Source organism: Gavialis gangeticus, unplaced genomic scaffold, assembly GCF_001723915.1.
Source record: "Gavialis gangeticus isolate Ggan-Ray unplaced genomic scaffold, GavGan_comp1, whole genome shotgun sequence".
Taxonomy (NCBI): domain Eukaryota; kingdom Metazoa; phylum Chordata; order Crocodylia; family Gavialidae; genus Gavialis; species Gavialis gangeticus.
In genome coordinates, this window is record NW_017728992.1 from 118,392,076 (window position 1) to 118,404,516 (window position 12,441).

General features: G+C 41.2%; 1 protein-coding gene across 1 annotated transcript in view; it reads left to right on the forward strand.

Moving 5' to 3' along the window:
• Positions 1-12,441, forward strand: part of LOC109298725 (lipoxygenase homology domain-containing protein 1-like) — a 182,523-nt gene that overhangs the window by 20,311 nt on the left and 149,771 nt on the right. The window contains exons 4-6 of the mRNA XM_019518979.1: positions 1,299-1,468; positions 9,313-9,532; positions 11,648-11,802. Coding sequence (XP_019374524.1) covers positions 1,299-1,468; positions 9,313-9,532; positions 11,648-11,802 — 545 coding nt within the window. The remainder of the gene's footprint in view (positions 1-1,298; positions 1,469-9,312; positions 9,533-11,647; positions 11,803-12,441) is intronic.

Consider the following 12,441-nt stretch of genomic DNA (forward strand, 5'->3'; position numbering starts at 1 on the left):
ATGGTACCACAGTAAAAATCAGTTTTCAAAAGGGAAATGAGCACATACATGAGATTCCCTGGGGACAAATTGCAGTGGCACATGGTTGTGCCACTGCTACTTGTCTCCAGGGAATGGCCATGTATGCATGTTTTGGTGTATGGCAGATTGCCCTGGGTTGGGTATGGGAAGCTGGGGCCAGCACCTGGGCTGGCCCCAGCAGCCTTACCTGTGGTCCTGGGGGCCTCCCAGGGCTGCACTGGCAGCAATTCCAAGGTGCGTGGAGTCTGGCTGACAGCTGGAGCATGGCTCGGGCTGGCCAGGCTCCAGTTTTGAGCATCACACGCTGCAGGCACATGCACCACCCTGCTTTATTTTGGAGGATTTTTTTTAGATACCAGGTATCTAAAAATCAGGAGATCTAAAAAATGTGGAGAACCTTTTGACATGTGCCATATGCATTTTGCCTTTGAGGTGCCACAAAGTGCACATGTGCACTCATCTGGACATGCCCATTATGCGCAAAGGAATTTTTAATTTTTAATTTCAGGGTAAGTTCTATTCAACCAGTTAAGACTATAACATCCACTAAGTCACATGACATTCTTTCTTTTTCCTGACTGGTTTTCTATAACTTCTTAAACAAAATAATGAATAACTTTTGAAATCCCTTCCCAGGGTCTTTTTTTGCTAGAATTCATTCCATTTACAGGCTTTGTAAACATTATTATGAGCATGTCAGCCATCCAGATACTCAGATCTTTGGGCTGTGCTTCTACTAATCTGATCACTTAAAACAGAGCAAATTGAGCATGACATTTTTCAGATACATCTTTGAGAAACAAGGCTTAATTTTTACTATTCAACCAGCTGTGGGCTCTTGTATATAATCCTCTAAAATGTACTTTAAAATTTAAATTAAATACTCTAAAATGTACTTTACATTTGTACTTTAAATATTCAATCCTCCTTCTGTAATTTTTGTGTTAAATATATAAATGTATACAATTCATAAAAAATGAAATAAATCAATTGTTTGTAGCAACTAATTTATCATACATCATTAATGTGACCAGTTAGCCAAGGATTTATTTTCTCTCCTTTTTGTTATTATTATTCCCTTGTAGACCTACATCCCTACTCTTGTCCATATCACATCCTGTTTAGATTGTAATCTTCTTGAGGCAGAGGATGTCTGTCTTCATAAAGCAGCTTGTAAATGTGTGTCACTATTTAAATACTTTGTAATAGTGATCTTGAACACTGTCTTCAGTTTCTCCAAGCGTTTAAAATGTGGTGATATTTTTACTTCTATTTAGGACAGCGGTGGAGACTGCAGGTTAAAACTGCTGGGGATTCCCCAGAATCACAGGAATGGAAAAGAACCCTTGTGATATATGGATCAAAGGGCAAAAGTGATGACATTCTGCTTTCTCCACAAAGCCCAGGACAAAAATGCTTTCTACCTAGAGCAATGGATGAATTCCTAGTAAGTCATAAATATATTACACTAACCAGAAATTATAATGACACACTACTTAGCCAAAAGATATAGTGAAATGTTACTTTGGTTGCTACAAGTGACATATTTACTTATAAAGATGGAGTGATACAGCTTTAGATCTTGGGCCATTTTCTGCCCATCATCCTGTTTTCCTGTATCCAGCTGAAGTTATCACTTCTTACTGTACATGATTGGGCATCAAGGATATAAATAAGGGAGAAATATGATCTTTTTCTTGCAATTGGTTACATTTTGTCCATAGTTCTGCATTTCTTTAATTTTTCTGAAGAATTTTGGATGCAGATGATAAGAGAGGCAACACAACAAGTCCTATGAGGAGAGACTGAGGGACCTGGACCTCTTCAGCCTCTGCAAGAGAAGGCTGAGAGGTGATCTTATGGCTGCCTACAAATTAATTAGGGGGACACAACAAGGGATCGGAGATGCTCTGTTCACCAGGGCACCTCTTGGGGTAACAATGACAAACTACAAAACTTCAGAAGTAGCCCTAACATGATCTTGGTTATCTACACACTTCACATATAAGGTTCTTGAACTCATCCTGCTGCTCTTAGGAGGTCACAATCTACCTTGGCCATCTAGACTTAATAATTACAAATTGTAATGGTTGGCTTAAAAACCCACTGTCCCCACCCCAGGCCATATCTGGACCACAGGGATCCTCCAAGGCTGGAGCCAGACCCAAATCTGATGGTGGAGTGAGTGGCTGTAACTGTAACTGTCACTGTATTCAGGGAACCATGGAGATTAACACAGCCATTTTTTTACTATGCTGTGGTCCAATTGTATCTCTAATTGGGCCCCCTATCCCAGGATCTGGTGGCAGGATCTGTCCCTGCTTGCCCCAGCTTTGAATTCCAGGAGTTCTCCAAGCCCTGCAAACCATATCTTTGACACCCCTGGCCTAGGAGACGTGTGCCTTCTAGCCAGTCACCAGAAGGCAGTAGCTTGCAACCAAGGCAGTTGCTGAAGGCACTGAAAGATTGTTCTATGACTGAGTACCAAAAACATATGGTATAGGACAACATTTTAGAAAAGGGCACTAAAGTAGATGCTTGAAAACTCCCCAAAGTGACCTGGCCCAGGGCAGGAAAGCAGCCAGTGATTAGAGACGAGGCAGGTTGTCAGCAAGCACTTCCAGTCTCAAGAAAGGCAGATACTCTGTGAAACACCCACACAGTTTGGCTTGTTGTCCCTGCTGCAGCATGTTCTAACAAATGCAGAAATCAGAGCTTAGCCATATCCAAGCTGACTGGAATTCTCCAAGTGGCATCATTTGCAAGGGGTATCTCTTGGCAAGAGTGATTAATTTCAGTGACAAAGTACATGCTATTGAAACTAGTATAGCAAATTGTAAGTAATCATTTTTCCTTTAGTTAGCACTCTGGAAATACACATAGAAAAAAACTGTAATAATTCTTGTAGGTTTATATTTGGGAATACGTGTGGTACTCTTCTTTTTTCCTCTTGGCTGTTTATGCCTTTAGTTTTTGCTTTATGTCAGAACCTTAATATCATTTTATTCTTTTTTGTGCATAAAGTTTTGTCTTTTCGCTACATGACTCAGTGTTTCACAGCTTTTGTTGTAGGCAAATCAAATCAGGAGGCCAAGTGTTCAATAGTGGTTGGTGTTTCATGAAAACTACTGAAAACTGTTCTGGTTAGAAACAATTTGTTTGATATACCATAGTTTCTTTTTTCTTCTTGTATTTGTCATCATTACTACGGACCTTTGTATAATGCAGGATCTTTGTTAAATGAGCTCATCTGTTTCCATTCATGGCAGCACAATAGTTTACTATGGAAATGATTATGATGTCATGATTAACAAAGAACTATGAATTTGGCTGAGCAATGAGCAGGAGCTGCTGAACTCCTAAAAAAATGCAGATCCTGATTTTAGGCAATCTAAAGTGGAAAAAAGAAGGACTGCAAATTATGCAGTGTAGGCAAGTTGAATTGTTTCAAAACAGTTAACAAATATGCTTAATTTTGTCTCCAGAGATCCACTTATTACATACTCTGTCACTGGCAACGTGTAGGGAGTGCACACGGGTGCACGTGCACCCCCTGAGCATGGAGGTGTGCCTTCTATGAAAAGGTGCCACCGACACTGTTGGTGGCACCTGAGGGCAGTCGCCACTCGCCACCCCTGCTGTCAACACTGCTGGCAATGTCTGCGGATGGTCAGTGATCACCGCTGGCTGCTGGCCACTGCTGACGCTGGTGGTGGTGTCTGTGGGTGGTTGCCAACCCCTGGTTGGCACTCACCACCCCCACCCCCTCCGCTGCCAGCAGCGCCGGCGGCATCTGCAGGATCTCCCCGTTTAACACCATTGTGCTCCTGCCACTGCTGTGCCTCCCCAGCTGCCAGGGGCATGCATCGTTCACGTACTCTGTGTACTTATTTATATGTGTATCATTGCATTTGAGGGTGCAACTGTCTCAGGAGCTCTAAGTCAAGTGCATACACATTGTGTTTGTACACTGCAGTTGCTGATTAGGCCCAGAATACTTCTTATAGTCTTCTGAAAGTATTTAATCATTAGTTCCTTCATTGCAAATGGTAAACAAATATAACCAAGTATGTAATACAATAGAGAACTCTCAATTTAAATCTATTTGCTTTCAGTGCTCTTAAGCTTTGATAATTGTAGTACTGGGTGAGCTGCCAGTTAAAAACAAGTTAACTACATATTAGATGTAGCAAGCAAATTGAGAAAAGAGAAATTATATTTTGAATCCACTGGGAGTGGCAGGGCTGGGCAGGAGAAGAGCAATAGAGAAACCAATACAGAACAGGAAACAGAAGAGGAACCTATATTGTTGGAATAGACTCTATTTTCTTTGAAGGGGGAATTGAATAAACTAAAATGTATTGGTCAGAAATGGAGGTGAGCTAATAATGGAGAGAAGGGGTGGGGAACTCCAACAAAAAACCCAGTCTTTTTTTGTATTTATGTAAATGACTGTGTTTTACTTTAGCTATACTCAGTTGATCCCTTTGTGGTTTAATTAGGCCACAGAGGTCATGAAAGTAAATACTGAGATTGCATGGGCATGCACATTTGTATAATATGTATATATCCCTCTCCAACAGCTTATCCTATTTCCTGACATCTTGCATTCCAAGTTCATCAAAGGATGTATTTGGAAGGCACATTATCTGTGCTTTTAGTATCCAAATAACCATAATATGAAAAGTGACACATTATGGGGATAGGGTCCCTAAAACAACTATCCAGATAGTTAACACAGTTGCAAATGAGCTAAGCAAACATGTGAACAGAAGCCTATGAAAACACAACAGTGCACAAATACATGACTACTTGATGTTAATGATGAAGAGGAAGACAAAAAATTAAAGACCCCTCAAAGACCTTTGTGTATATTTTGTTGGGATGGGACTGAAGTCTGGATTTCTATAGCTGTTATAGACAGGCAATTAAATGAATAAACCCTTTCTAACCGGCATCATTCATACACACCCTTTCTAACCGGCATCATTCATACACACACCCTCTTTTTATGTGAAAATTACAGAAAATTTAATTTAAATGCTGCACCCAGATAAGAAATCATACAGCAGTCTCCATATTCTAAGATTGATGCCTTTGGAGAAGTCCTACATAGCACAATAAGGAAAAGATTTTAAATATTATAAAATTCCCTTACCAAAAGCTTAGTGGCTTCTTCAAGACTTTCTCTTGATTATAAGAGCTGCATTTCTTCAATTATAGAAAAGAAGCAACACCATGCTGTTTAGTATGTGAGCAATCACAACTAATACTGCACAGACATTTCAAGTATGAAGGACTAAATACTTGAGTCAATCAATGATCAACTGAGAGGGAAATACATATGGAAAAATGAATTAGGAAATGTTGAATTATGAATAAACATAGAGAAATGGATTTCTGCTTGCAAACGTTCCATGAACTGAGGAAGAGGTCATGTACTTTGTTACATATTATTTGATCACCTCTTTGAAGGGCTTTTTACATTAATTTGAAACTAACAGGGATCAGAGGGTGAAAAGTTAATTATTGTATCAAAGGTAGGAGACTAGATAAATGATAGATTTATCATATTAAATTGATATGGTAACAGTGTACAGGTAGGATGATGGACTGAAAGACTTGAATAGAAAAGGGACCAACTTAAAGCAAAAATGTTAAAGGAGAGATGTATCTAGTACATTTAATTGAAATTGTCCAATATAGTGTAATTGAGTAGATTAGGGGGAAGTCTGGTTACAGACATTTTCTTGTTAGATGTTACAGTCTTAGCATTCCATGAAATCATGGCTGTAAGAAATGTAGGTGAAAAGTTTTCAAGCAGTTGATGCTTTGAAACATGGTGAAATATTTTATGAATTTAACTCCTTGTGTAGTACATCTTCAGTATATACTCTCTGCTTGTTTTCTGCAAGCAATGCAATAAATACCTTTAAAATTGTCATTAGGCATTTAAAATGTAAGAGTAGAGAAATCTAGAGATGTAGAGGCCCAGACTGAATAAGGCAAAATATGAGTGTGAGATACACTGCAACACACTAAGTTAAAAGAGACATATTTGATTGCTTTAATGTTGCATTTCTAAACAAAGGTAGAGTAAGCAATCCCTGGAATATATGACTGATACAAATGGAATCCAGATTCCATTTCTAAGAAGGAAAACCTGCAGGCAATAATCTTACAAATAGGTTATCTGGCTCTGAAACAGAAGATCTAATGACTAGGGACCTGCTTAATTCACGGTTTCACAGATTTTGTGGAAACCACATCATTCAGGATTGCCCATAAAATCCAGAAACTCATTGAAAAACAGCTTAATAAAAAATAAAATGGTGGCTTCCCAGTGGGAGTCAGTGGTCCTTGCTGCCGGGCCTGGAAGGCACTGGCTGGTGCGGCAGCACAGAGGGCAGTATACAAGATGGTGGCTTCCTCCCAACCCTCCTCTCCCTGCTAGGGCCCCTCTACCAATGGGTATGTGGGGTGGCACAAAGACAGCCAGCAATCAAGATGGTGGCCGCCCTGTTGTCCTTCCTCCCTGAGGGGCAGGGCCTCACTGCCAATCAGTGGCATGGGGCACGGCCGCTGCTCAATGCCCATGAAATCAGTTCTGCATGCCACAAACAGGATGTGAAAAATCCTTTTGGCCATGAAAAATCCTTTGTTTTGCCATGATTTAAGTAGGTCCCTTCTAATTACACCATTGCTTCTGAAGAAAGCCACAATTTAGGCATGTGAAAGAACAGTGCATTTCCCTCTTGATGCATTGGAAAAGTTACAATTAGTGTTAGTAAGAGATGAATATATACTTTTAAAGGAATTTGTGGCAGGGCATCTTTGGTGCCTGCCACTTTAAGGGTAGGAAACAGGCAGCAGCCAGGTGCCTGATAAAGGCAGCCATTTTGGACCCAGGGATATAAACTGGGCTGAAGTTTCCTTTAGGAGAAATGAAGTAACATCAGACTTACAGGCTGCTCCACCCATAGTCAGGAGGTAAGGTCAAGGGCTATGGGATGGAGGTGACCCCTTTGTCCTGAGTAAGACATAAAACTGTACTGTGCTGGGGAAGGGTGCTCTGGTGGGGTTCCCAGTGGCGTGGGAACCTCCAAGAAATGCCAGGCCAGTTACCGCCCTAGTGAAAGGAGGGGCGGGGTGCCTTATAATCCCAGCCCCACATCCCTGGTGGTATTCTAATGAGCAGGGGGAGTCCAGGGCTCATTGAGGAACCCTGAAGCAGAGCTCAGGTCAGAGGAGGGACCTGGGGCCATGCCCAGGTGGCAGGGAAAGCCGGGAGGCAATGAATAGTGAGACCCTGAGAGAGGGGCAACAATTAGAGCAGCCCTAGGAGTGTGGGCAAGTGAGGAGGCCCAGTGGAAGCATAGTGGCATGGCAAGGGGCCAGACACCCAACAGACTGCGCTGGGGCTGACCGAGATGAGGAGAGGTAAGCCAAAAGCCAGGCAGGATGAGTGTGGCCCTGAGTGAGGGCAGTATGAAAGAGGCTGGATGAGAGCCAGCAGACTAAGTGGGATCCTGGTGAGAGAGGGGTGGTATATGAGTGGCCCTCTGGGGCCGTAGAAAAGAGCCACAACCGTGCGCCCAGTTTGCTCTGGCCATAGGCCGGAGAAGTAACACCAGAGTAACATCTGTGAGGCATGGGACCTGTGAAGGGGAGGTTGGACCAGGTATTAGGCCCTTGTCAGCAGAGTGAGTAATAGATAACCTCCTGCCTTAGTAGCAACTGTCATATTTTTCCATCAAGGTGCAGCAGATGAGTGAAGTGGGCAGTTACCCCAGGAGCAGGGTGGCTGGTGGAGACCTGATGTAGAGGTTACCCTGTTACAGAATTAAACCGCTTACTGCCCTAAGCATAGTATTTCTAATGAGACCCTTTGCAACCCTTTACAAACTTTAAAAACGCTTGCAAAAAATCACTGTCTATTAAAGGGAGACAGTGCCCCATTGTGTGTACAAAGACATTCTGAAGCACAGTAGAACCAATTTAATTCCTGTGGACAGGACTAGGAAAAAGTATGGCTGAACTTTAAAAGGAAATGCAAACCTTCTCTTCACTCTACAGAGGATGGGCTTATGCCTTCTTGAGCAAAGCCTAGAGGTAAACAGTGGCAAGTCAGGATAAAAAAAAGAGGACAACTAAAAAAAGTGCCAGCTAAAAAATTGGGATTCAGAAGTTAAGAGCACCACTGCACTTTAGGGCCATGGGCAGTACTTGTGCAATACTGTGGACTGTGGAGATGCTTTCTTACCACTGCCCCTCTAGGTTGAATTTTCTCCTACCTTCTGAGGCTTAGGATGGAGGTGGAACTGGCCCATTACTCTCTTCTGATTCTAGTCTCATTTTAAAATTGTGAAACTGGGAAAGACCTTTTCCATCATCCAGTTCAGTACCTTGGTTTTGAAAGTAATCTCCACAAAGAATTCCTTCCATAAACCAGTCAAGCTGTCATAAACCAATAGGCTGGATTGTGGTAGATGTCATGTCTTTAACTGACAGTTTTCTTTAAATATACAAAATATTCCACTATCTCTTAGATTAAAATTTATTAGTAAAGGGTCCAACCCTTAGGTCTGCTTTTTATCTAACTTGAAACCCCCACTATTTCTTGCTGTTGACTGATAAATCTTCCCTTCTTTGGGTGTCACCATTGCTGGTTATATAGGCTGCTTTGCCTGATGATTCTTATGAATATTTCTTTTTCTATCCATTCCATTAGTTATCACATTTCTGGTCCCACTTCCTTCCCTCTAGAAGAGGTGCAGAAAAGAGAGGAAGACAATGAGTTCCCTCCTGCTCTAAGATGACAAAGAGGCTATAAGAACTTCTTACTCTTGTCCTCAGGCCATAAGGAAAAGTAGAAAGTTACAAGGATTCATGTTATGGTAAATGTTGCCATGTCTGACATTAAAGGCCCAAACCCATTGATTGTCGTAATACTTTACATACTCCTTTCCTTCATGTCCTTACGTACCACCCATATGTAGGTTTTACGGTCTGAATTTTAATTAATTTAGCCTCACTGCACACTAGTGGAAAAAGTGTCAACTCTTTTTTACAGATCACGGGACTGAACAAGCAGACTAAGCTGTTAAGTCTAAGGTCAGACTAGAATCTATGGCAAGGCCAGGAATAGCTTCCTTTATTTCCTGTACTTTAACCACAAAATCATCCTTCCTTTGTGTTAAAATTTATTTAATGCACCCTGTGCTGGTTGGAAAAGTCTCCATTAATGAAACAGTTTTGATAGTCCACTCTTCTTCATGGTATTTATTGTAGGTTGAAACTGGAGATGTGGGAGATGTGTACAAGATTCGGGTCACCTGTGATGATTTGCCAGGCTTTGAGGGCTGGCATTTAAAGTCTTTTCACATGGACAAGCTACATACGAAACAAGAAGTGAACTTTGACTGTAGCTGTTGGCTGTCTCTTAACAGAGGAGACAAGGAGCTGGTAAAAGAATTCCCTGCAGTGAGTGAGGACCAGAAACCTTTACCAGGTAAAAATAGCAAGAAGATATGAACAATGTGAACCATCCTTTGAAAAAGAATCAATGCAGCAATATCATAATTTATGACTTTCTCTGTATTAGTTATCTACAGCAGCTCCCCAGCAATTCTGTTCATACGTGCCCAGAAAAAATGCTGGACATTTTAAAACTTCTCTGAGTTTAATGACAAATTGGATTTAACATTTGTTAAATCTTGTGCATAAGTCCAAGTGTGCAAAATTGAGAAACATAATTACACTTAATAAATGATAAGGCACATAATTCAAGACTGTGGAAGTCATTTTTTGGTAGATTTAGTATTGAATTCTTTATTTTATCATATATAGCTTGAGTTACTGAAGTGGATATCAGGAATAGTCCTTACCATGCAATAAAGTTGTCCTTTATTTCCAAGGGCATTTTTGTAATGTGCTAATGGCTGTATTATCAAAGGACTTCCAAAAATGCACCTAGACAATGAATGCATATAAAACCCCATACTTGCTCATGAAAAGTTACAGTAAAACATGCAAGTGCTTAGTGGTCTAGGATAGTTTCTGAAAATTGAATGTTCTAATGCAATTTGCTGCTAAATATTTTAAATTGCTATTGATCCTAAAGGGGCACTAACCTGATTAATTGACATGTTATATGGGTAAATAGTAACTAAATAGGAACATATGTTAAAAACAATATTTGGAAATATTTTTATAGATTTGTTCTGTTATATTAGGGCATCCATATGTGTAGAGATGGCTTTTACTGTATTAATAATCTCAGGAGAATGTCCAATCTGACAAGAGTAGATTAGGCAGAAGGCAGGGTAGATCTGCACCATACTGAACAACTAAAGCTTTCATAAGAATCAGCTTACTTCATCAGACAATTGAATTGTATAAAAGTATTACAAAGGCAGGAAATTTTGACGTTGACAATGAATCCATTGAGTAGATATATTAGCATACATGTAGATGCTATGCTGCATCTATCCCCTCTGCTCTAATGTGCATAATTTCATGATAAGTTCTTCTTCTTTGGCTGTTGCTGAATATTAAGACATGTTGCCTTTGACAAGAGAGACCTGAACTCTCTTGAGTTTTAAACCTCCAGGCTCTCACACAACAAAAAAGAACTGAGTAGAATGTTCCCAGCTATGGAACCACAGGCTGGATCCAGACATGCAGGCATGCGTGGTCTGTGCCACCACAAATCTCTTTGCAGCACCACAAACTGCACAGGTTGCCTTGCACTGCTAATCTGCAGCACTGGAACAAAATTTACTACCAGGATTTCCCAGTAGCAAACCCCCACCCCCCAAAAAGACAACAACAACAAAAAAATCCTGAGGGAAAAAAGTGGTGCAGAACATAGCAAAGTGTTGTGTGCCAGGACAAACATGGAGAAAGGGGAGCAGGCAGCCCTGGGATGTCTGCTTCTCCATCTTCACATGCTGCAGAGCCCCTGCACTGAGGCTGTGGCTCAGCTGTTCTGCAGCTGGCTCCATGCGCTGAGACACGTGGAGACAGAAGAGCAGTCAGCCCAGGGCCACCTCCTTCTGTCTTGAGGTACCCTGCCCCCCCAGCCAGTGGGGGAGCAGCTGGCTGGGGTGCAGGGTGCCTCAACATGGGGGCTCCACAGCACACAGAGGGCTGCCTGCTCCCCCATCTCCATGTGCCACTCCCCGGGTGGCTGGGGCACAGGGGGTCTCAGCATGGGGGCTTCCTGCCAGCTAGCCCCATGCTGAGGCAACTTGGGCCCCAGCCAGCCCCCGCCTCCCCCTCACTGCACATGAAGCAATGTGACAATGTGTCCCACTGCAAACTGGGTGAGCAGGGGCCTGCACTGCAACACAAAGTAGCGCCACTAATTTGTGCAGCTACTATTTGTGCTGCTGCAAACACATGCCCTGGCTTGTGTGGATGCAGCCACATGGGCCCAATCTAGCTATGACTGGAGCTAATGGAAAGACTCGCTATGATTTCAGTGGCAGGTCAAATGGTTGGGGGGGCTGTTTCTTTAATCATTTTACAATATATTTTTAAATGGTGCTGTGTTTTCTTTCAATCTTATATTTTTAATTCAATTTGTTTTGTTTAAGCACTGTTCTTTTCTCTTTGTTTATAGTCCATAAGTATGTCGTCTCTGTACACATTGGTGACCACTGGGGAGCAGAAACTTTTGCAAATGTTTATATTACTGTTTATGGTAAAAGAGGAGACACAGGTGTGAGAAAACTTCAAACATCTTTGGTAAAAGGAGAAAAATTTCAAAGGAGAAAGGTAAAAAGTACAATAATGTTAAGTTTTCTTGCATAGTATTTTTTTTCTGATTATCTTCTAATGCATTTTGACTGAAAATAGTCACCAGCTCTTGATTCATTTGGAGAACAAATTTACTTTACAGATTTTCACAGCTGTTAAACAAAATTATTCTTTCCCACCTACATGCCGAGGTGTTCCACAGGTGATAATCAGGGTTTCATCTGTGTATGTAAAGGAGCTTATCAGTGTCAGAGTGCTTGTGATCACACCTCTCAACTTGTTATAGCCCAAATATGGGTTCCAGTGTGTGACACAGACCTAAAATTAGTGACAGGAAAATTACTTATGCAGGAAACTCAATGGCTGAAATGCATTGCTTTAATCTAAATAGTTGTTTCTATACACCTGTTTCTTTATTTCTGATATTAATAATTGTCAACAACAAAAGATATTTTACTTAAAGCAGAAAATGCCTTTGAAAAAAGTTAAACATGGAGAGTGAATAATAAAGACTGCTTTTTCAGCTTCTGTGCATGAGATTCTTCCAAGGGAAGTTTACTGAAAGTTCGGTTATGAACAGCGATTGCCTATTTTACTTCCATCATTCTTAAAGAAGCAAAGAGTCTGATTTCTGCAAAGTGGTTTCATTTAACAATT